Raw genomic sequence first — 26,741 nt, 5'->3', positions numbered from 1 at the left:
ACAGTCATGGCCGAAATTGTTGGCACCCTTGATATTTTTCCTGAAAATCAAGTATTTCACACAAAAAAGGTATTGCATTAACACATGTTTTGCTATACACATGTTTATTCCCTTTGTATGTATTGGAACAAATATAAAACAGAGGCAGAAAAGCAAATATGACATAATGTCACACAAAACCCCAAAAATGGGCTGGACAAAAGTATTGGCACCCTTAACTTAATATTTGGTTGCACACCCTTTGGAAAACATAACTGAAATCAGTCGCTTCCTATAACCATCAATAAGCTTCTGACACCTCTCACCCGGAATTTTGGACCACTCTTCCTTTGCAAACAGCTCCAGGTCTCTCTTATTGGAAGGACACCTTTTCCCAACAGCAATTTTAAGATCTCTCCACAGGTGTTCAATGGGATTTAGATCTGGGCTCATTGCTGGCCACTTCAGAACTCTCCAGCGCTTCTTTGCCATCCATTTCTGAGTGCTTTTTGACGTATGTTTGGGGTCATTGTCCTGCTGGAAGACCCAGGATCTTGGACGCAAACCCAGCTTTCTGACACTGGGCCCTACAGTGCGACCCAAAATCCTTTGGTAATCCTCAGATTTCATGATGCCTTGCACACAGTCAAGGCACCCAGTGCCAGAGGCAGCAAAACAACCCCAAAACATCATTGAACCTCCACCATATTTTACCGTAGGTACTGTGTTTTGTTCTTTGTAGGCCTCATTCCGTTTTCGGTAAACAGTAGAATGATGTGCTTTACCGAAAAGCTCTATCTTGGTCTCATCTGTCCACAAGACGTTTTCCCAGAAGGCTTTTGGCTTACTCAAGTACATTTTGGCAAACTGTAGTCTTGCTTTTTTATGTCTCTGTGTCAGCAGTGGGGTCCTCCTGGGTCTCCTGCCATAGCGTTTCATTTCATTTAAATGTCGACGGATAGTTCGCGCTGACACTGATGCTCCCTGAGCCTGCAGGACAGCTTGAATGTCTTTGGAACATGTTTGGGGCTGCTTATCCACCATCCGGACTATTCTGCGTTGCAATCTTTCATCAATTTTCCTCATCCGTCCACGACCAGGGAGATTAGCTACAGTGCCATGGGTTGCAAACTTCTTGATAATGTTGCGCACTGTGGACAAAGGCAAATCTAGTTCTCTGGAGATGGACTTGTAACCTTGAGATTGTTGATATTTTGCCACAATTTTGGTTCTCAGGTCCTCAGACAGTTCTCGTCTCCTCTTTCTGTTGTCCATGCTTAGTGTGGCACAGACAGACACACAATGCAAAGGTTAAGTGAACGTCTCTCCTTTTTATCTGCTTTCAGGTGTGATTTCTATATTGCCCACACCTGTTACTTGCCCCAGGTGAGTTTACAGGAGCATCACATGCTTGTAACATTCTTATTTATCCGCAGTTGTGAAAGGGTGCCAATACTTTTGTCCAGCCCATTTTTGGAGGTTTGTGTGACATTATGTCAAATTTGCTTTCTTTCCTCCCTTTTTTTGTTTTGTCCCAATACACACAAAGGGAATAAACATGTGTATAGCAAAACATGTGTTAATGCAATACGTTTCGTGAGAAATACATGATTTCCTGGAGAAATATCAAGGGTGCCAACAATTTCGGCCATGACTGTATATACATACACTATATTGCCAGAAGTATTGGGTCAGCCCTCCAAATCATTGGATTCAGGTGTTCCAATCACCTCCATGGCCATGACCTCCAAAGAATAGGTCGCTCTCAGTAGTTCAGTGAATTCAAGCGTGGTACCGTGATAGTTTGCCACCTGTGCAATAAGTCAACCCATGAAATTTCCTTGCTAATAAATATTCCACTGTCAACTATTAGTGATATTATAACAAAGTGGAAGCAACTTGGAACAACAGAAACAGAAGTTTAGGGTCAGCCCTCCAAATCATTGGATTCAGGTGTTCCAATCACCTCCATGGCCATGACCTCCAAAGAATAGGTCGTTCTCAGTAGTTCAGTGAATTCAAGTGTGGTACCGTGATAGGTTGCCACCTGTGCAATAAGTCAATCCATGAAATTTCCTTGCTATTAAATATTCCACTGTCAACTGTTAGTGGTATTATAACAAAGTGGAAGCAACTGGGAACAACAGCAACTCGGCCACAAGTGGTAGACCATGTAAATGACAAAGTGGGGTCAGCGTATGCTGAAGCATACAATGCGCAGAAGTCACCAACTGGTCTGCAGAACCAATTGCTAAAGACCTCTAAACTTCCTGTGGCCTTCAAATTAGCACAACAACATTGCATAGACAGCTTAATGGAATGGGTGTCCATGGCCGAGCAGCTGTATCCAAGTCTTACATCACCAAGTGCAATGCAAAGCGTCAGATGCAGTGGTGTAAAGCACACCACCGCTGGACTCTAGAGCAGTGGATACGTGTTCTCTGGGGTGACCAATCACACTTCTCTGTCTGGCACTCTGATGGATGTGTCTGGGTTTGGCAGTTGCCAGGAGAATGGTACTTGCCTGACTGCATTGTGCCAAGTGTAAAGTTTAGTAGAGGGGGGGCTATGGTGTGGGGTTGTTTTTCAGTGGTGAGGTTGGCCCTTAGTTCCAGTGAAGGGAACTCTTAAGGTGTTAGCATACCAACACATTTTGGACAGTTTCATGCTCCCAACTTTGTGGGAACAGTTTGGGGATGGCCCCTTCCTGTTCCAACATGACGGCGCACCAGTGCACAAAGCAAGGTCTATAAAGACATGGATGAGTGAGTTTGGGGTGAAGGAACTTGACTGGCCTACACAGAGTCCTGACCTCAACCCAATAAAGGCAGGCATCCCAATACTGTACTTTTAGCAATATAGTGTGCATAGTTTTATATACGTTGAAGATTCCTACACAGAAAAAATCTACATGTGATACTAGTGTTGTGGTGTGAACAGGGCACATAGAGAACAATTGATTTTGTTGTGCCCTTGCAGAACGTGTGCAGAAAAACTGACTTTTCTGCACCATGGTGTGAAGAAGCCCTAAAACTAAGTCCATACAAAATATATGCTATAACTACATACACCAAACTAGTGACTACCGGGACAAGGCAAACAATGCTATGAATGGTCTGTGTAATCAGGTGATACTTGACAGAAATGAGAAACAAAGCTTTTAAAGACTACCATTCAGCTCATCCCAACAAAATAGTGACATAGAACATCTTCCTTTAAAAGAATATCTAAAGCAGCAAGCATCTAAAATGAATAAAACCAACTCCATTCCTCCTTGTGACTCTATGTATTCTACTGCGTAGTATCTATTCTATTACCTCCATGTAGCCTTACTTGCTACTTCAGGAGACCTATGTCTTTACATATTTGAAAATCAAAAGTTCTGCAATATGTACGTGACCTTTTGTTCAGAGGACAAATATGAGGAGCAATAGCTTAGATTACCACCTCTCTCTTGAGAGCAATATTCAGTCTCAATGCCAGCAGTGTGATACGTTGCTACTAATACACTCTCTTTTTATTGTTGATATATTATGTATGCAATGACCAACATCCAGCTGACACTGGTAATAAAATGCAGGTAGGTGAATATTTAAGTCTCTGTCCAGCTACCTCCATGTCCTCCAATCTCTTATGTGTATTTAGCTGCTATGTGCAATCTGTTACCTATAAGGTATTACTGATATTTATGTATATGCAACAGTTGACATTCAGTCATATAGGTTATGAAATGCCAGTAAGTAAATATATTAAATCTGCAGTATGTTCAATTACCCCTACTAGGGATCTATGGTGCTCCATGGTAGTCTTTCAAGGCGATTGTTTTTCTTTATTTCTTCTCAAAAGTTATTGGTTAAATCTGGCAGGGTAAATGACTAAGTGCTTTCTTTTGTATCTTGTAGGCTTTAGCAGTGAAATATCTCTACTATGGATCTAGAATTCAGTTTCTCCCACGACAACCATATGTACAGTGTGTCACTCAGAGGCAGGAGTCTAAAACTTCCGGCTGCATTTTCCATGAAGTAAAATATACATTTAATGAAAATGTAAACTGGCAGTGTTACAGTGAAATATAATATGGCTATGGAGGGTGCGCGAAGCTGGAAATCCAGTTACAGAGTGCAGACATCTTTTTTTGATTTCTTACATTCTTCCAGACCTAACATTTCAGATTTTTTCTCTATAGCTTGCTCCAGGGGTTGATGATATTACAGCCTGACCAGTCAGCTATGATTACACTATATAGGAGTTCTATCCAAAATGTTATACCAAAGGTATTTGACTATTTTGGAGGGTAAGATGGGGCACCCAAACCTACGTTTGACATCTTATAATAGATCTAGTTTGAAATTGATACAACATCCAGAAGAAACCAAATCCAGTCTTTCGGATTGGTTGCACAGGTTTTATGCTTCTGGGCAAGATGAACTATACCAATAACAACAACTGGTCTGGATTCCTGTGTAGTACAGGAAGGGGTGTGGGAATCAGCAGCTAACAAAGTTATAGGAAATAGAAACTGTGGAGAAAACCCCTTTAAATTATGAATAAATGATGAAAGAATGTAAAAAAATATAGTTGTGTTCAAAATAATAGCAGTGTGTTGAATAAAGTGAATAAAGCTCAAAATCCTTCTAATAGCTTTGATTTCCATACACACAAATGCATTGGGAACACTACACATTCTATTCCAAATCAAAACATGAAGAAAAATATATCAAATTTGTGTTGTTCCTCTAAACAAATTGAAGAAAAGTGAATATTAGACTGTTCAAAAAAATAGCAGTGTTTGTATTCTTCTTTACAAACTCAAACATTCACTATATAAACTGAAAAATGTTTGAAGATTTTGCTTTCCTTTGAATCACTTAATGAATATTTAGTTGTATAAGCACTGTTTCTGAGAACTGCTGTACATCTGTGTTGCATGGAGTCAACCAACTTCTGGCACCTGTGAACTGGTATTCCATCCCAGGATGATTGGACTACATTTCACAGTTTTTCTCTATTTCTTGGTTTTGCCTCAGAAACTGCATTTTTTATGTCACCCCACAAGTTTTCTATTGGATTAAGATCCGGGGATTAGGCTGACCACTCCATAACGTCAATCTTGTTGGTCTGGAACCAAGATGTTGCACGTTTACTGGTGTTTTTGGGGTCGTTGTCTTGTTGGAACACCCATTTCAAGGGCATTTCCTCTTCAGCATAAGGCAGTATGACCTCTTCAAGTATTCTGATGTATTCAAACTGATCCATGATCCCTGGTATGCGATAAATAGGCCCAACACCGTAGTATGAGAAACATCCCCATATCATGATGCTTGCACAACCATGCTTCACTGTCTTCACAGTGTACTGTGGCTTGAATTCAGTGTTTGGGGGTCGTCTGACAAACTGTCTCCGGCCACTAGACCCAAAAAGAACAATCTTAATTTCATCAGTCCACAAAATGTTGCGCCATTTCTCTTTATGCCAGTCAATGTTCTCTTTGGCAAATTGTAACCTCTTCAGCACGTCTTTTTTTCAACAGTGGGGCTTCTTGCAGATAGCTTGGCTTCACATAGGCGTCTTCTAATTGTAACAGTACTCACAGGTAACTTTAGACCTTCTTTGATCTTCCTGGAGCTGATTGTTGGCTGAGTCCTTGCCATTTTGGCTATTCTTCTCTCCATTCAAATGGTAGTTTTTCGCTTTCTTCCACGTCTTTCAGGTTTTGGTTGCCATTTTTAAGCATTTGCGATCATTTTAGCTGAGCAGCCTATCATTTTCTGCACTTCTTTATATGTTTTCCCCTCTCCAATCAACTTTTTAATCAAGGTATGTAGTTCTTCTGAACAATGTCTGGAACGACCCATTTTCCTCAGAATTTCAGAGAGAAATGCACTGTAACCAGCATGTACAACATTTGCTGCCTTCCTTCCTTAAATATGGGCAATAATTGCCACTTGTTTTTCAAAGAATGAATGACCTCACTAATAGAACTCCACACTGCTATTATTTTGAACATGCCCCTTTCAATTAGTGATTCAATGACACAGAATCAGCAGCATGCATGTCATGACTGTTGGGTCTGTTGGATTTCTATTACTCTACTATACCTGCTAGTAAATTATTTGCCATGTAGAAATATTATTTCTACCAAAAACAGTGATTGATCAGGTTAGTGATGTCTGACTGCTATTATTTTGAACACAACTGTATCTAGATTTTCCTTTTCACTGTTTTAATATTTTCAGGCGTTATTTTTATCTTACGGTTTTTCACATGTAAATGGTTCTTCCTGCAAAAATCGATAGACTTGCGGTGTCACCTATATCCTTCCTGTAAACAATAGCTTCTTGAATGATCAGGATGTTTTTTTGGTTTGTGGTGTGGCGGATAAGAAAATCCCGCTACATGTCAAGTTTAATGATCTTCACTTTTGCAGAAATGGCTTTTCTACATAACCTACGTGTACCTTGCTATTATATTTCAAAAGATGTGAATACTTAATATCTTTCCTAGAACACATTGTAAGGTTTTCACATAGTAATTATATTTGCTTAGCACAGCAGGGAGAAATGGATGAAGCAAGAGCAAAATATTCAGCAAGTTGATAACAACTGTCTCTTTTTTTAAAATCACTGTGTCTGTTAATACTGAGACAGGTACAAGTAAGTAATCATCTAAATACAAGACTGCCAATAATGATGGTAGTATTTTGACACATCATAACCTCACAAGGCAAACTGAGATGGGGCAGATAGGACAAAAGTGACAGTTTGCCTTTTGTGTGTTCATATGCCTAGAACCGATGACTAGAAGATGGAGCAAACTGTTTTCTTACTTTGCTGGTAGTTTGGTTCTAGATGTATGGATCTATAGTGGGTAACCTGGTAGTACACAGTACTGTATGCCACCAACAAAAAGGCACAAACTGTTAGGATAGTGACAATGAGAAAAATGTCTGATGGGACTGAGAACCAGTCTTGAACCCCTTAATATACTCAAGGAGGTGATAGTAAAATTATGTGTGTGTTGTCCCTAATAGCCCTGCCACCCTAGGCTGTGGCCTATGCTGGCTATGTGAAATTCTGACCCTGATCATTACCCCACAGAACCCCCTAGAACTTCGCATTATTTTAACATGTGTAATTTCAGTGAACATTTAATCAAATGAGTGCTACATTTCCCATGTGAAAATTAAATGGTCTTTTGTGTGTTAGTCTGATTTTCCAATTTTGAAAGCCTGCAAATGTTACCAAGCCCTTGTGAGTTTTTGTGCCCAAGAGCAGCCTCTTTCTCTGCTTTCTATGGCGCTGATCTATGCTAAACCATGGCAGAGAGTAGGCACGTATAACATGTTTCTTATTTTAAAAAAATACACTTTACAACCATTTTAAAGCTTTGTCACTAAACCCACAACAGTAAAATCAATCTGTATATGCAGTAAAGCATGCTTGTTATACTCACTGTGGAACCTAAGAGGTTAATCCTCTGCATTGTGTAGAAAGGCTGTTTGATCTTGACTTCTCTGATCCTCCCCTTCCAGTGCCCCCCTCTTATCTTCTGATAAGACATGTTGTGTGGAGTCACTCTGCACATGCTCAGTTTGGTGTGTATTGCTAGAGAGGTTTTTTTTTTCTTGGGAGAGTGCATGTGATCAGCACAGACAGAGGTCAGGGGTCCTGCATCCTCCCAGAGCAAAATGAAAACTCCTCTTACAAGCTTTAACATGTGCTCTGCTGGACACTGATAGACGTCACAAGACTGCTCTAACTGCTGATGAGAAAAGGTATTTAGCAGTTTATATTTACTAATATTATTACATTTCCATGTTCTGTGTACTGTAGGAGACCAGATATAATGAATACGCTTAGTAGAATTGATGGCTTGTGTAATAGTGTCCATTCTTTCTATATACATTAGAGATTTTAGCTCTCTCTTCACCAAGGTTAGTTTGGGAGCATTTGGTGATGTCCAAGATTTTAGAATCGCTCTACGAGCTGTCAACAGACACAATGAAGTCCATTTTGGTATCATGGTTAGCTAAGAAGATCCTGACGAAGGTGAAGGTTCAAAGAGTTAAAATAGGCATATCATGGGATCTTTTTCAATTTGTATCCTAGATATAGTATATATGTAATTGAGGATTTGGTCCCAGAAGACAGATATCCGAGTACAACTCCACATCGTGTGTGGTAGAATGGAATGTACTGCACCAAGAGCCAGTTGAGGCTGAGGAGTCCGACTTATCAATCAGAAAAGGCATCAAGCACAATGTAATATTTTAAATTGGGTTTCCCTTCAATTTTCGCTTACGATTAAACTGAGAATTTTCCAATAGCCTCCAAGGAGTTTTTCTTGTAATGCCTCATCTTGAAATTCCTTGGTCCATCCTTTTAATAACATATGTCTTTGTGGTGTGGTTAATTGATAGTTTAGTGGAGACTAATGATCAGCTATTGAATATCTTTGATGTTTTATTGTACGATTTGTTAGAGATTGCTGAAAAGGATCTTTTTTTGAGTTATAGTAAGACCTGACATATTTGACTAGATGGTTGTAGAAGTGTCTATGGTAGTTGGAACTCTTGTTATCAGTCTTGTTGGGTGAACAGACAAAGTAATACAGGGGTTGAAGTTACTAAAGTGGAACTTAACTATACCACAAACTTAAAATTCTGTTTTAAAAAAAATCTAATATTCAAAGCAAACCCGTCCATCCATTCATGTCTCAAGGCTTTGTTTTGTTGAGAAATCATTTTTAAAAATCAGCCTTGTAGCATTTTTACCCATGGCCATCTTGAGTAAGGGCAGATAATTCATGTGCAACCTGGGATGTATGACATCATTTTCACCTGGCCAGAAACCAGGAAGTAACTGTACAAATGTAGAAAAAAAAATTACATCAAGTGAATATACTATACCTTCCTATCTATTTACTAATTCTAGCACCATAGGGAGGAGTAGATCGGCCTCAGCTTGGATCCTCCCCATTAACAGAGATCACATGGAAAAGTGTCACCCTTGCATTAATCCTTATTTACTCATCCCAGTTGGACTGTTATATTTTTATATTAAAATATGAGTATTTTAATTTGAGTTGACTTTTATCAGTATCAGCTTTCCATAAAACAGTAATAGTAGTAAAAAGACCACAGAGCTTTTATCTCAAGGTTAAAGCATAATCTTTACTCTCCAAAAGCAGCACAATTAGAGTATGAAAGTTTCCCTTATAGTCCCTTTTGCATTTCCTGCCCTAAAAGGAATATTATGTTCCTTTTCACATGTGAATTTACAGAAAAGAGTTTGCATAAATCATTTAGCTCTTCTGTTGAAATTAGTACAACAGAATGCATTCTAATTTAAACCACTCATACATACAAATGAAAAACACGTGATGGAATCTTTTCAGCAGTTATCTGTCACTAAGCTTTGTGGTATTATATGTGTATATATTTTATATATATACTGTGTGTATATACAGTATATATTTATATATATATATATATATACGCACACACACACAGTTCATTCATAAAGTATTCAGACTCCCTTAACTTTTTTCAGTTTTGTTGTGTTGCAGTCTGATACTACAGTTGTTTAAATTAATTTTTTTCATCCATCTACACTCAGCACACCATAATGACAAAGTGAAACAGAATTTTGGAAATGTTTGCAAATGTATGAGAAAGGAAAAACTGAAATAGCAACTTGGCATAAGTATTCAGACCCTTTGCAACAACACTTGACATGTAGCTCAGGTGCCTCCCATTTCTCTTGGTCATTGTTGAGATGTTTCTACACCATGATTGGCGTCCACCTGTGGTAAATTAAATAGATTGGACATTATTTTGAAAGGCACACACCTCTCTATAAAAGGTTTCACAGCTGACTATGCATACTGTATCAGAGCAAAAGCCATGACGTTAGAGGAACTGCCTGAAAAACTCAGACAAGATTATTGCAAGGCACAGGCCTGGGGAAGGCTACAAAAATTTCTTCTGCACTTAAGGCTCCTAAGAACTTCTCAAATGGAAGGAGTTTGCCACAACCAGGACACTTCGTAGAGCTAGTCGCCTGGCCAAACCGAACAATCGGGGGAGAAAAACCTTAGTAAGAGAGGTGACCAAGAACCCAATGGTCACTCTGACTGAGCTCCAGAGATCCTGTGTGGAGATGGGACAAAGTTCAGGAAGGACAAACATCACTGCAGCCCTCAACTGATCTGGGTTTTATGGCAGAGTGGCTAGATGGAACCCTCTCCTCAGTGAAAAACACATGACAGCCCACTGAAAGTCCTTCAAGTACTTTTTTGCAAACTCCAAGAAGGCTTTCATGTGTTTTGAACTGAGGAGAGGCTTCCACCTAGCCACTCTACTTATGCCAATGTGATATTTTAGTTTTTCCTTTTTCATACATTGGCAAACATTTCTAAAATTCTGTTTTCACTTTGCCATTATGGGATACTGAGTGTAGATTAAAGAGAAAAAATAATTTAAACAACTGTAGTATCAGGCAGCAACATAACAACGTTTCCTGTAAGTCTTCACAAGGCTGGCACACACTGTTGCTGGTATGTTGGCCCATTCCTCCATGCAGATCTCCTCTAAAGCAGTGATGTTTTGGGGCTGTCGCTGGGTAACACGGACTCTCAACTCCCTCAAAGGTTTTCTATGGGGTTGAGATCTGGAGACTGGCTAGGCCACTCCAGGACCTTGAAATGCTTCTTACAAAGCCATTCCGTTACCCGGGCGGTATGTTTGGGATCATTGTCATGTTGGAAGACCCAGCCACGTTTCATCTTCAATGCCCTTGCTGATGGAAGGTTTGCACTCAAAATCTCACGATACATGGCCCCATTCATTCTGTCCTGTACATGGATCAGTTGTCTTGGTCCCTTTGTGGAGAAACAGCCCCAAAGCATGATGTTGAAACCCCCATGCTTCACAGTAGGTATGATGTTCTTTGGATGCAACTCAGCATTCTCTCTCCTCCAAACACGACGAGTTGTGTTTCTACCAAACAGTTCTATTTTGGTTTCATCTGACCATATGACATTCTCCCAATCCTCTTCTGGATCATCCAAATGCTCTCTAGCAAACTTCAGACGGGCCCGGACATGTACTGGCTTAAGCAGAGGGACACGTCTGGCACTTCAGGATCTGAGTCCCTGGCGGCGTAGTGTGTTACTGATGGTAGCCTTTGTTACGTTGGTCCCAGCTCTCTGCAGGTCATTCACTAGGTCCCCCCGTGTGGTCCTGGGATTTTTGCTCACCGTTCTTGTGATCATTTTGACCCCACGGGGTGAGATCTTGCGTGGAGCCCCAGATCGAGGGAGATTATCAGTGGTCTTGTATGTCTTCCATTTTCTAATTATTGCTCCCACAGTTGATTTGTTCACACCAAGCTGCTTGCCTATTGCAGATTCAGTCTTCCCAGCCTGGTGCAGGTCTACAATTTTGTTTCTGGTGTCCTTCGACAGCTCTTTGGTCTTCACCATAGTGGAGTTTGGAGTGTGACTGTTCGAGGTTGTGGACAGGTGTCTTTTATACTGATAACAAGTTCAAACAGGTGCCATTGACACAGGTAATGAATGCACGACAGAGAAGCCTCTTAAAGAAGAAGGTACAGGTCTGTGAGAGCCAGAAATCTTGCTTGTTTGTAGGTGACCAAATACTTATTTTCCACCATAATTTGCAAATAAATTCCTTCCAAATCAGCCAATGTGATTGTCTGGATTTTTTTTCTTATTTTGTCTCTCATAGTTGAGGTCTACCTATGATGCCAATTACAGGCCTCTCCCATCTTTTTAAGTGGGAGAACTTGCACAATTGGTGGCTGACTAAATACTTTTTTGCCCCACTGTAATATGTATGCTCAGTTTTAGGTTAACATTTATTTAAATTATTGTGCAGAAGCTGTTATATCACACCTTTTCCCTGTGTTTCTTTTCTTTCTTTTTTAGCTGTTTGCTGATGTAAAAAGTATGGATACTTGCCAGTTGTTCGAACAAGGGATTCGTACACCTAATAAGCAAGAATCCCACACTTTGGAGGCTGTGAAATTGGTAGAGTTTCAGCTGAAGCAAACACTTTCTAAACTAATAACGCATCTTTTTGGAGAAGGTATGTGTACTTCCACAAATACAAACAGGGGTTCTGAACATTTGATGATGGCTGGACAGACCAACTGGAGAATGATTGTTCTGTAAATGTATACTATTAAATATGCTCACTGAATATCACATGTCTGCAGGTTAAGGCACTGTATAGCAAACACCAAAATTAATCAACTTTTATCCCCAAAATCTATCAGTTGAGGGTACCTTTACAGTCTCAAGGTACCTACGCACATTTTAGTCATTTGCCTGTCTTGCCAATCACTTTACTGTATATCTGTAAAAATGTTAGTTGTCTATGACAAAAAGGGAGAGACAATATATATGGACTTTGTAGGCACAAATCCAACACAATTGTTTGTTAAAAGTTATACAGTTCATTTACCAAAACCATAAAACACCATATATATCAAAGGACAGTAAAAAAATGCTTTTATAGAATCACTAATGATGGAGCATGGTTTGGTTCACCCCCTCACAGTAAATGTATTCACAGTTTGTAACGAGAATGGCATTGACAGCTCAAAACCCTTCCATAGACTTCCAACTGTTGGGGTGCTCCTATCCACCAGTGATTCAGTTCTGTACATGTTTTGTGACCAAACATTTCTTCTTCAGGAGCTATTAATAAAAGCTTGACCGATAGGTCAACTAGGCGTGTTTGAGCAAAGGAACCCATGGGACGGCGACTAGGCCAGTCTACGTGCGGATGTGGAGCCACACACAGAGCTATTATAATTGTTGAGAAACTGACATCAGTGAGATAGTTTTGTAGCAGTTAGGCAGCCTATCGTCCTAAAGAGATGTCACTGGGACAAGCTTGACTGATGCATAGCCACACTGTGCTGGACAGATTAACAAGCCTATGGCCACAAATAACCCTGTTGGTATGATTGGAGGAATGACAGATACTTAAGGAAGGACATTGCTATTGAGAACAAGGGGTGCAGTTTGCTTTCTGTGATGTTCTATTACAGAGTCCTTTGCCAATAAAGATACTAGTTGTTGGATCATTATTATCAAATTGTGACCTCTATGGGAAGGTGGTGGACGAATACTGTTGGCATCCTTCTGGATAGCCCTTGTATGCTGCCTAACTGCTAGAATATTATCTCATTGATGTAAGTTTCTCAACAATTATAATAACTCTGTGCCTCCACATCCACATGGAGACTGGCCTAGTCGCCGTCCCACGGGTTCCTTTGCTCAAACACATCAAGCTTTTAATAATAGCTTCTGAAGAAGCGGGGTTTGGTCGCGAAACATGTAGAGCATTGCATCTCTGGTGGATAGGAGCACCACAACAGTTGGAAGTCTATGGAAGGGTTTTGAGCTGTCAATGCCATTCCCGTTACAAATTGTGAATACATTTAATACGAGGGGGTCAATCAAACCATGCTCCATCATTAGTGATTCTATAAAAGCGTTTTTACTGTCTTTTGAAATATATGGTGTTTTATGGTTTTGTTACATAAACTATATAACTTTTAACAAACTATTGTGTCCGATACATGCCTACAAAGGCCTTATATTTTGTCTCTCCCTTTTATCACAATTATTTAGAATGTGGCATAAGCTCTAATACATGTATCCACGGTTGCCACCTGGTCGTTACAAGATATAACACTTTAATATTAATTGTCTATATTTGTTACAGGTGACCTATACTTAAAATATAATTAATTAACACAATTTAATGTGGTAAACAATTATTTTAAAAAAGTACTTCTAGAGTTTAATTCCTGTCAAGAAGCTTCAAAGCATTTCTGCACATGTGAAAGTGCCTAAACACATTACCTTTATAGCATAACATAGTTTTGAGCTCTTTTTAGAGGCCTATGATCACTAAATAACAGTGATGGCATCATCGTGAAGGGAATTGGGGGTTAGTAACAGGAAGAGCTGACCAGTGATACACTATATTGCCAAACGTATTGGGACACCCCTCCAAATCATTGGATTCAGGTATTCCAATCACCTCCATGGCCACAGGTATATAAAATCAAGCACCTAGGCATGCAGACTGCTTCTACAAACATTTGTAAAAGAATGGGTCGCTCTCAGGAGCTCAATGAATTCAAGCATGGTACCGTGATTGGTTGCCACCTGTGCAATAAGTCCATCTGTGAAATTTCCTTGCTACTAAATTTAGTAATTTTTAGCTAATAAAGTTAGTGGTGTTATAACAAAGTGGAAGCAACTGGGAACAACTGCAACTCAGCCATGAAGTGGTAGGCCACGTAAAGTGACAGAGCGGGGTCAGCGCATGGTGAAGCGCACAGTGCACAGAAGTCGCCAACTGTCTGTAGAGTCAATAGCTAAAGACCTCCAAATTTTGTGTGGCCTTCAGATTTGCACAAAAACAGTGTGTAGAGAGCTTCATGAAATGGGTTTCCATGGCCGAGCAGCTGCATCCAAGCCTTACATCACCAAGTGCAATGGAAAGCGTTGGATGCAATGGCATAAAGCATGCCACCACTGGACTCTAGAGCATTGGAGATGTGTTCTCTGTAGTGATGAATGATACTTCTCTGTCTGGCAATCTGATGGATGTGTCTGGGTTTGGCGGTTGCCAGGAAAACGTTACTTGTCTAATTGCATTGTGCCAAGTGTGAAGTTTGGTGGAGGGGGGATTATGGTGTGGGATTGTTTTTCAGGGGTTGGGCTTGGCCCCTTAGTTCCAGTGAAGGGAACTCTTAAGGCGTCAGCATACGAAGATATTTTGGACTACAGTTGCAAGAAAAAGTATGTGAACCCCTTGGGATTACGTTGAGTTTTGCATGAATTGGGCATAAAATGTGCTCTGAACGTCATCTAAGTCACAACAATAGAAGAACACAGTCTGCTGAACATAATACTACACAAACATTAGATGTTGCCATGGCTTAATTGCACATAACATGTAAACATTCACAGTGCAGGGAGGAAAAAGTATGTGAACCTTTGGACTTAACAACTGGTTGACCCTCCTTTGGCAACAATAACCTCAACCAAACGTTTCCTGTAGTTGCAGATCAGACCTGCACAACGATCTGGAGTAATTTTGGACCACTCCTCTTCACAAAACTGTTTCAGTGTAAGCAATATTCTTGGGATGCCTGGTGTGAATCGCTCTCTTAAGGTCATGCCACAGCATTTCAATCGGGTTGAGGTCAGGACTCTGACTGGGTCACTCTAGAAGGCGTATTCTGTGCTGTTGCAGCCATTGTTTTGTTGAATTACTTGTATGCTTTGGGTCATTGTCCTGTTGCATCACCCATCCTCTGCGGAGCTTCAGTTGGCGGACAGATGGTCGTACGTTTTCCTGCAAAATGTCCTGATAATTCATTTTCCCATCAATGACAACAATCCGTCCAGGCCCTGAGGCAGCAAAGCAGCCCCAAACCATTATGCCCCCTCCACCATGTTTCACAGTGGGGATGAGGTTTTAATGGTGTGCTGTGCCTTTTTTTCTCCTCACATAGTGTTGTGTGTTCTTCCCAAACAACTCAATCTTGGTTTCATCTGTCCACAGTATATTTTGCCAGTAGTGCTGTGGAACATCCAGGTGCTCTTTTGCAAACTTCAAACGTGCTGCAATATTCTTTTTGGACAGCAATGGCTTCCTCCGTGGTGTCCTCCCATGTACTCCATTCTTGTTTAATGTTTTCCTTATTGTAGATGTGTCAACAAAAATGTTAGCATGTGCCAGAGATTTCTGTAGGTCTTTAGCTGACACTCTGGGATTCTTCTTTATCTCATGCAGCATTCTGCGCTGTGCTCTTGCAGTCATTTTTACAGGATGACCACGCCTAGGGAGAGAAGCAACAGTGCTAACTTTCTCCATTTGTAGACAGTCTGTCTTACCATGGACACATTAACATCAAGGCTTTTGGAGATACTTTTGTAACCCTTTCTAGCTTCATGCAAGTCAACAATTCTTGATCGTAGGTCTTCTGAGAGCTCTTTTCCGCGAGGCATGGTTCACATCAAACAGTGCTTCTTGAAACCAGTAAACCCAAAACAGGTGTGTGTTTTTTAAGGGCAGGACAGCTGTCAGCAACACATCCAATATCATCACACTGATTGGAGTCAAGGTTGGCTCACTCCTGGCTCCAATTAGCTCTGGGAGAAGTCATTAAGCTAGGGCCTCAAATACTTTTTCCTCCCTGCACTGTGAATGTTTACATGTTATGTGCAATTAAACCATAGCAACATCTAATGTTTGTGTAGTATTATGTTCAGCAGACTGTGTTCTTCTATTGTTGTGACTTAGATGACGTTCAGAGCACATTTTATGCCCAATTCATGCAAAACTCCACGTAATCCCAAGGGGTTCACATACTTTTTCTTGCAACTGTATTTCATACTGCCAACTTTGTGGGAACAGTTTGAGGATGGCCCCTTCCTGTTCCAACATGACTGCTCACAGTGCACAAAGCAAAGTCCATAAAGACATGGATGAGTGAGTTTGGGGTGGAGGAACTTGCCTGCACAGAGTCCTGACCCCAACTCAATAGAACACCTTTGGGATGAATTAGAGCAGAGACTGCGAGCCAGGCCTTCTCGTCCGACATCAGTGCCTGATCTCACAAATGCGCTTCTGGAAGAATGGTGAAACATTCCTATAGACACACTCCTAAACCTTGTGGACAGCCTTCCCAGAGGAGTTGAAGCTGTTATAGCTGCAAAGGATGGGCCAACTCAATATTGAATCCTATTGACTAAGACTGGGATGCCATTAAAGTGCGTGTAAAGGCAGGCATCCCAGTACTTTTGGCAATATAGTTTAGCTTGTGATTTCACTAATATTTTGTCTGCCTCACAGCCACACAGTGCTGCAGAATGGGTGATTGAGTAGATCCAGGTAAGAGAAAAGCTATAGTATCATACTGTCAATGCTATATTATTCTTAATTGACTTGTTTTATACTGTTTGTAATAAAAGGTTGTAAGACTGCATCTACTTTAAGTTTCTAAGATTAGTTGGTTCACTGGTTCCAGATCATTGTTAATATTTTCTAGCAAATTCTGAAATACTAACCAGTCAATTTTTTGAGAGTTAACGCACTAAAATTCAATAATTCATGTCTTTACTGGCAGAGCATAAATAGTGATTGCACTCTGTTGGCTGCCGACTATTAAGATATAATGCATAGTACACACACAGGAAGTGATGTTACTGATTTCCTGTACACAAAGAAAGTGAAACGTAAGAGGAATCGTTTTAGAGTTACCCCACAGCACACACAACTTACTCTAGTATCCATAGCAGACACAGATCTGCGACACAGAATACTCACCTTATCCCTTCATATGTCATCATATCTGTGATCCAGTGCGCAAAACTCACTCCCTAAAAGTAACACGACCAGTTAAGTATTCTCTTTCTAAACACATCTCACTGAAGGGTATCCAGGCAACTAGTGAAGTAATCTACTCAGCATATTCTGCACATGCAGCTCTGTTGTCACTACTATTGCCACTAAGTGAGGTTTGAATTCCAGCATGCATGCACTGCTTACTCTCTGTTATCCATGCTAGAAGTGAGATCCAAGATGTAGCACACAATGCTTACTCTCTGGTATCCATGCCAGCAGTGAGATCCGAGGTCCAGCACGTATGCACTGCTGACTCTCTGGTTTTTGTGCTAGCATTGAGATCTGAGATCCAGCACACACTGCTTACTCTCTGTTATCCATTCCAGTAGTGAGTTCTGAGATCCAGCACACACCGCTTACTCTCTGTTATCCATTCCAGTAGTGAGATCTGAGATCCAGCATGCCCTGCTTACTCTCTGGTTAGACATGCCACCCATGAGATATGCAGTAAACCGCTTTCCCCCCCAAAAGTCATGTCACCAGTTAGGTCAGTTAAAGATCTTGTATGCCAGTGAGAGATATCCACTTGTACGACCGCTCACTGCAGGGAATCCAGTGATCCTGTGAAATCTGCCCCCCAGCACACTGCTCATATTCAGGTATCTAAGCTACTGATTAGATTTTTTTGCCCAGCATACACACACCACTCACTCCCCCATATCCATGCACACATACAGTACCTCACTACCAAACATTCAAGCCATCTGTGAGATCTGCACTTTGGCACACACTTCACCCCCCAGTTTTGGGGACACCATTAAATTCTTCAATCCTGCTAGCACAGCTTATTCCATAATATCCACACCACTAGTTAGATCTTCTCCCCACCCAGCACAGTCCAACAGTGACATCTGAAACTTAGTACATCAGTGGTTTATATAGTAAACTTGGTGTAGAGCTATAAACCCTGAGGTCATCACAGAGGACAAAGGGGCACTCAGTGAGATCTGCTCCTCAACACATGCAAATATCTATGGCATCTTCCACACCATGAAGATCTGCCCACCAGCACACAGCTCTTACCCCAACGTGCACACACATGGATTACTCCAAGTATCAAAATCATTAGAGGGATCTGCACTTGAGCACACAACTAATTCCTCTGTATTTAAACTCTGTATTTAAAGCTACCAAAAGCGAAATCTGCAGTTCTGCCCAAATATAAAAGAAAATAAAAAATTTGGAATTGTCGTTTGTTTTGAAGTGACTGTCTCACCTTTGGAATTAAATCCCTTTCCCTCCCAAATGTCCCCTTTTTGTTAGGATGTATAGATCTGTATTCAAAATGTATTATTTAACTACCAGCTGACAGGTGAAGTGCTGGGCAGAGATGAGTCACTGTTAGGATGCCGGAGGGTGTGTGAAGGTTTTCTCGGCCAAACGCCCATTATTTCAGCCATTCGCACAAGAAAAAAATATATTTCTTTCTTTCTGTGTTACTTTTAGAGAGACTTCCCTTCACTGTCTGTCTTGGTAACAACCTTTATGCCAGGGAAAAAGTGTAGGAATCTCTCCGATTGAGCTTCTGATCTAAGTCAAATCTAACAAGAGTTCTAATCCTTTCCCACTCTGTCAAAAAAAGAAAAAAAAAAAAAAACATTTTGCAGGCCATAGACAGGTCGTTTATCGTCCGAATTTTCGTCCGAACGAAAAATCTGCTGATATTCACACCGTTAGTGGGGCAATGCCATCAGCCAATTTTTGCAGATCTTCTCATTTCTTTTTATCGGTCATGCTGGAAAATCCACGAAAAACGGCCGTTTTTCATAAGCATTGGTGGCAGCGTCCATGGCAGCAACGACCGATTTTTCGTTTATCGGCCGACAATTCATCCAAGAAACGGCCCGTCTATGACCAGCCTTAGGCTATAGATGCACTTTAAGGGTCCATGCACACTACTATAGACTTAAAAAGAAACAAAACACCAGTTCCCTTGGCAGAAAAAAAACCTCATAGTTTTTTAACATCAGTGTTTAGGAGCTTCTAGGAGAGTTTAGGAGCATCCAGCGTTTTTTTTTTCTGCCAGAAAACTGCTCTCAAAAACACAAACCAGAAGGATTTTGTTTTCTGCTTCTAAACACTGAACTTAAAATATGCCACTAAATGTCCTAATATGCATGGACACGTAGAATAACACTGAGCTACTTCTGCAGGCAAAACACAAAACTCCTTTAGAAGCAGTGTGCATGGACCCTAATGCAGGCCATAGATGGGTCGAAAATTGGCTGATTTTCGCACTGTTAATTGGTTGGCTGTTTTTCTGGATTTTGGCACATTTTTTTGATTGGTAAAGTTGATTTTGCCGATCGGCCAATTTTCGCAGCAATGATGGGCAAATTGGCCTATCTTTTTACCGATAAAAAATCTGCGCATGAGCCGTAAACTGCAAGAAAAAGAACAAGAAAAAGAAGAAGAAGAAAAAGAAGAAGCATTCCAGTCCGCTATTATATTTGACATGAAAAAGTATTGTGGTTGCAACAATGTATCTATTTGTATCTGAATAAAACCATCTGTATCCGAAATGGATACAAATAGATACAATGTTGTAACCGCTATAATGTCAAATATAATAGTGAAGCTCTCTGCAGGGTACAGAAGTAATTAAATGCTGGCCATAGACGCAACAAAAATCAGCCGTTTTTTTACCGTTGGTGGTAATGTCGGCCTATTGAAAGACCGATTTTTCGTTTTTTGTTAAAAAAACGGATGTTTTTTGACCCATCTATGGCCTGCATTAGGCTCCATGCACACTGACTTAACAATCACTGCTTCTAAAGGAGTTTTGTGTTTTGCCTGTAGAAGCAGCTCAGGGTTATCTTATGTGTCCATGCACATTAGGACGATTTGAGGCATATATTAAACCCAATGTTTAGATGCAGGAAAACAGCCCTTCTGGTTTGCATTTTTGATTGGAGCTTTCTGACAGTAAAAAACGCTGAATGCGCCTAAACTCACCTAAAATGTGTACAAAAAAAGCTCTATATCAATGTTTTTTTCTGCCAACTGGCATTTTCTTTTAAACTCAGTGTGCACGGAGCCTTAGACAGCATTGTTCTTTCATGTTTAATAAAAAATGTTGTTTTGCACAACCCAAAAACAGGTGGTTGGCTCCCTGCTGTTGGTAGGAAAGGTTTTGGAGAGATTCTGCAACTTGAAGCCACAAGGTCTTTGTGGCTGCTCCATATCACTTGTAAATGTTGATGCTACTCCATTGTTAGACTGTTAATTTTTGCTATTTTAAAAAATCTGCTAGAGGATGGAATGAAAAATGGTGAATGAGATATAGCTTTAGTCTACTGAGGCAGAAAACAGATCTTCACATTTAACCTAATGTAATAAAGAAAATTGCCCAGTGAGGCAGCTGCCAGTGAATCTGAAGTTGAGAGAAAATAATATCACGACCCTGCCAGCGGTAGTCAGATTAATTCTTTGTACCCAAAATGCAATAACCATAAAAAGTGGTGCTACTTCAAAACCCAACAATATGTGTTTATTATGAAGAACAAAATCTGCAATATATTCAAAATATACTCAGTATGTACAAGCAAGATACATTAATAATGTGTAGTTTAATCCCATTCTTCCTATTCGATAGCCTATATATAGTAACAAGTAACCCTTAACAGGAGCCACAGGTATATGAGATACTGTAAAACAAATGGCAACTGCTCCAAACTGTAACTAGCTTTTGCAAGAAGTTTACCTTTGGGAACATGTTACGTGTTCCACTGATTTGTTTTTGAGTGGAACATGTAACATGTTCCCACTGCCAGAGCCACTGATTTTCTCCAGTGCATCTATTGACAGCTAGCGGGAGATCTTCTCTCCCTGCTGGCTGTCACTATTAAAAAACCCCACAGAATTCTGTGAATGGAAAACAAGTACCAACAGCCTGTTGGCCTGTAGTTCCCAATGAACTCCCATGGCGCTGTTGAGCACTGTGGTAGCTCATTGTTTGTTCCTGTCATTGTGTATCTGCCTTCTCGTACGAGGTGCAAGCACACAGATACACTGACAAATCTGCATGGCACCCTTGATCTGCTTGGTCATGGGTGCAATGCTTTCTAGGCTCCAAGTAAAAAAAATTATAAATGCATAATTTTTTTACCTACAAAAAGATGTGCATTTTTAATTTTTTTCTAAAAAGGTGAATCCTCTAAGGATTCACCTTTAAAGTAAGTTATACATGAAAAGGACTTTTCACAGAACAAAAACTGTATGAACAATTCCCAGCACTCATACTAACCTTTTCAGCAAAAAAATTGTTCAAACAGTTTAGAATTAGTTTTTTCCACTTTCAATAAATTTAATTAACAGAAAACAGGATAAATCCCATACAAATGTCCTAATTTAGGATCCAAAAACATTGCTTCAGAGTACCAGAAATGTGATTAACAACATGTAAAAGAAGATAACTGCCTGAAAAACAGTAAATATTCTGGATTGTAAACAAATATTACAGCGTGGACCAGGCTTTGTATGTGGGCCATAAATTGTGAATTTGTATTTTCACTGGCTAGCTAGTATGAATGCATACTTTGTATTATATATGTGAAAGTGTTTAACAAAATAAATTTAAACAACAACTATAAAGTCCATCAATTAGTCCATCAACTATTACCCCTAATTACCCTAAAATATCATAGTGAAAAATAGTTCAAACTGTTCAAAATTCTTCCAACGATCTCCCAGATGTTTATACCTCAAAAAAAGAAAAGTATCACATAGTGCATTATCCTTCATACAACATAAATTCAATTCATCCCCTGCACTCCGTACAGTGAATAAATGTGAAAAAAATGAAAAAAACGTGAAAAAAACGTGAATTGATTAGTGAAAACACTGTGTGTGTGAATCACCCTTCAGTGCCACAAAAAGTTGCAAACCAGTGTGCACTTCTACTTAAAGTAAGGGTACCCTTACCAACACTCCAAATAACACATGCTTATACTGATCCAACAGCTTTCCCAGGAATAGGTAATCTCCACAATCCTCCCTGGATTCCTTAATCTCAATGATCCCAATGACTCCAGGCGCTTCACTCCATCCAGAGATAAAATATGAGGGACATAATAGTGTGATACCGCCAATCATATAATAATATGACCTTTATTCATACTGCTTACATCAAAAAAGCCTTTAAAATCACTTGTTTGTAAATACATAGACCTCACAGCCATCCAGGAAAAACATCCAAGTACTTCAAATGCGATCGTTTCCCTTCTCCAAAATGACCGCCGATCAACTACCGGTTCCTGCGTGCATCTTGACGTCACTTCCCTTGATGCGTTTCGTCATCGACTTAATCATAAGGGGTATCGGATTGTATTGGAGAAATGCCCCTTTCCATATACGGCTTCCTTTATAAAGCTAGTTATGAATTGAGGAGGTCTTTAGCTGCCCTTGAGTGGTGCTGGACCACTGGTAGGTCCTTGCATGTTTAATGGTGAATGTAGCCAGGGAATGACTGCTGTGAACCCGGAAGTGACTGAAGAAACATCACTTCCGAGTTAATTGATCGCATGGGCAATTGGAGAGCAGATGTTTCCCGATTATCTCCTGCTTTCACTGTTAAAATCATTTACTAGTTTGCCGCTGGCAAGGATTGGGGAGCTGCACCTTCATAGCCCCCACAAAGTGGTCTCTAAAGCCATAAGAGCTTGCTTTAACCCCCTGAATAGCAGTATGTTTAGAAACATACCTTAGAAAAAAGGGTTAAAGACCACACTTCCCAGAGGGGCCTTGATGAGACAGTTTGGCTTCCACATATATTTGCAAACGTATATAAGAAAAATATTTGTACTGTGTTTGACATGTTACGACTGTGACTATGTTCCTGCTACAAACTAGAAGCACAACCACATGTACTGTGTGGCTCTGTTTCTGGTTTTAATCCACTCTTGGCTGTTCCTCGTCTCCCAAACCACCACAATAAACCAACTTTTTTCACCATTCTCCTCATAAAACAGAGAACCCAGGAGTGTTCAGTGCTGAGCACTTTTAGATTCCCTTTAGTGTTCTGCTGCTGTGAATTTGTGAGCGCAATCTGTACACTGTCTACACTACTCCCTTACACATATGTCCCACTGTCATACTCTTTGGACTTCTCTCCTACACATACTACCCCTCTGTCAGGGCTCTGTCCTCGGCAGAGGTGTTAGGAGACCTTGCAGCCCTGCCAGTACCTTCCATGGCCGCAGAAGTTCACATCGGCTCAAATTTGGTGTCAAACAGCCTTTATAAAGGAAGCCCTGCACTACTCTCAGGTGCTGATTGAGCTCTGGCTCTGAAGTACCTTGTTCCTATGCTTTGATTTCCTGTTCCTGTGCTATTGTGACCTGTGATTTCCTGTTACCGACTCGGCTTGCTCCTGAACCTGTCTTCTCTGCTTAAACCCTGACCTGACCTCGGCTTGGCTAATGGATATTCTCTCTTGCTACTCTGTGTATGACCTCAGCTGTCCCATCTGACTACATCTGCTCTGATCTCCTTCCGGTACTGAACCTTGGCTTTGAACCGACTACTGTAAACCTCATTTCAGTGCATCAGCTGTGCTCCTGGGTGGACCACCAACAAGCACTCCTACAGGCGACCTGTGCCACTTTGGGCCTGACTCCTGCTGTCCCACTCTCAGAGGAGTCTGGAACTTAGCCGCAAGGGAAGCCCTCTCTCCATTGGCCTTTCACACCAGGTACGTGACACCCTCCCTTCCCATAACCTCTGAATTGCAATCTGTGTGTACTGCTCCACCACCATACCTTTTGCACTCCATACTCCCTGCCAGCATACTTTCTGCACTCTTCTCCTGCAGATACTAAAAGCTGTCATTTCCTCTCTACGCCTGTCTTCTGCGAACTACCCCATCATAGACTTGAGCACTACCACCTCCCAAACCCTTCTTAAAGGGTTAGTTCACTTTGCCAAAAAACTGCCTATGTAGGTACGGGATGTCTGTAGATAAAAACAAGCTGTGTAACTTTAACTAAAGTTGATATAGGATTAGGCCATATATGTACCTCATGAAACCTGATTGGAATACTCCCAGGATGTTGCTAAGAGAGGCCCAGTCGATACTGCTCACCTCCACCATCACAAGAGTGAGCTATTTCCCTGATTCAGACCCCTTTACATGCTCTTTCTCTCCCCTAATGCAGTAGCCCTGAGCTCAACATTTGAGAGTTCGCTCCTGTGATGATGAAGGTGAGCAGTAATGACTATGCCTCTCTTAGCAATATCCTGGGAGTATTCTAGTCAGGCTTCAGGAGGTACGTAAATGGCATACACAAACTTTACTCAAAGATGCACAGTTTGTTTTTATCTACAGATGACCCTTATCTTCATAGTGGTAGAACCCAGATTTAAACCTGAAACCTCTGCTGTGCTTGGCAGTGTCACTTCTTTCTGAGCCACTTGAGATGCCGAACAGCTCCATGCCTGATTTGTTGGACAACTTTGCTTTGTGTCTTGTTTCTCTTGAAACTTGAACCCTTTGCTCCTCCAATGAACTTCCTATTCAGGCCATGCCTTTTGTACTTCCTGTTTGCCAGATTATTGTGCTTTCTCCAGCCAATATCTCACTCTTGTTACTCTTGCTGTTGTCTGTATCTTTGCTAGCACTCGTTATCGACCTTTGGCTTGTTTCTCGACTATGCTTCTGATTGATCTGAACCTGCAATCACTTGTTACCAACCTTTGGCTTGATAACCAACTAAGCTTATTCTCGATTCCTACGTTTTATATCTGCCACTTGACCCTACGGCCACGGCTCTTTGTATCTTGTGGATGCATAGAGGAGGGCTTAGGAGTGAGCACGCACCAGTGCCCCCATAGCAAGCAGCTTGCTATTGGGGGCACTGGTCAAGGGGGAGGAGCCAGGAGCACCAGCGGGGGACTCGAGAAGAAGAGGATTAGGGCTGCTCTGTGCAAAACCACTGCACAGGGTAGGTAAGTATAACATGTCTGTTATTAAAAAAAAAAAAAAGTAATAAACTGTAAAGTGTCTCTGTGCTTTAACTTGTGCTTAAACAAATCCTTATAACATCCAAAATGACAATAATGCTTCATTCAGTTGTAGTAGTAATGCAATGTTATGTTCCAAACATATTTTCCTGGCTAACTTCCTGACTTTCCTTTCCATGGCTTCATACACCTCAGTGCCCCAGTCAGGTGTATCCTTAGATGGACCTTACTATTAATTAAAGTCAACACAATCTCAGCAATGCAAACCCACAGCAGGGATCTTTGCCCTCTCTCTAGTCACCTCCTGCAACCCTCGCAAGAACCCATGGACAGTGCTCAAGTTCTTGGAGCAGATCACAAAAACAGAGGGATCCTCATAGTGTATACCATTTGTTTATAAATAAAACAGCGCAAAATAGACCTTCATGCAAATTTAGTAAATCACAAAACATAAATGTCCCATATTCATTGGTGCATATCTCTGTCAAAAACTCTTCAGGAAAGACACCCCAAAACCATTTGTGATGAAAGCTGAGGATTCCAAATGCTTTTAGGAAACTTCCACCTATCACCCGTGCACACCAACATCAAATACACTCACCAGATTTTGGTGAATGAAAAGCCTTTAATGATTTTTGGGAACGCACCGCACTCCACTCACCGGAAGTGACGTCAGTGGGAGGAGCGCAAAATGCGTTGACGCAATTCCGGTCCATACATCCGACGTCTGACGTCACTTCCGGTGAGTGGAGCGCACGCCGGGCGGTGCGTTCCAGCGGCCATTTTGAGGAACGCACCGCCCGACGTGCGCTCCACTCACCGGAAGTGACGTCAGACGTCGGATGTATGGACCGGAATTGCGTCATCGTGTTTCGTGCCCTGTGGGAGGGGCGAAAAACACGTTGACGCAATTCCGGTCCATACATCCGACGTCTGACGTCACTTCCGGTGAGTGGAGCGCACGCCGGGCGGTGCGTTCCAGCGGCCATTTTGAGGGATTTAGACTGGTCTTCTGCTGTTCCTCTGCTCTTTCTGGCTTCTATTGATGTGAGAATCCTGGATTTTGTGGCTGTTTGCTGGTTTCTAATATCAGGCTGGTGTTGGCTTAAATAAATGCGCCTTTTACAAGTTGGAAAAATGTGAGTGGCCTGGATTCTATCTTCTGTTATAACATCTATCTGGCAATATTACACTATATAAGTTTTTTTCTCTGATACGGTGGAGTAAACAAGGATACTGCAGTGAGGACCTGGAAGAAGATCCAAACCTGGTGGGGGAGGCTATTATTGATCTGATGCAAAGAGGGTTTTGGGATTTCCCAAAAATCCTTAAAGGCTTTTCA

The 26,741-nt window shown here is 41.0% G+C and overlaps 1 protein-coding gene across 2 annotated transcripts in view; it reads left to right on the top strand.

Moving 5' to 3' along the window:
• The window catches only part of FARS2 (phenylalanyl-tRNA synthetase 2, mitochondrial), a 537,715-nt gene that overhangs the window by 147,215 nt on the left and 363,759 nt on the right, over positions 1-26,741 (top strand). For both annotated transcript variants that reach the window (XM_089682201.1, XM_089682200.1), the window contains exon 4: positions 11,929-12,088. In XM_089682201.1, coding sequence (XP_089538327.1) covers positions 11,929-12,088 — 160 coding nt within the window. The remainder of the gene's footprint in view (positions 1-11,928; positions 12,089-26,741) is intronic.

Source organism: Staurois parvus, unplaced genomic scaffold (assembly GCF_062004578.1).
Source record: "Staurois parvus isolate SC_StPar_1 unplaced genomic scaffold, SC_StPar_1.0 ptg000287l, whole genome shotgun sequence".
NCBI lineage: Eukaryota > Metazoa > Chordata > Amphibia > Anura > Ranidae > Staurois > Staurois parvus.
This window is presented reverse-complemented; position numbering and strand designations above follow the sequence as displayed.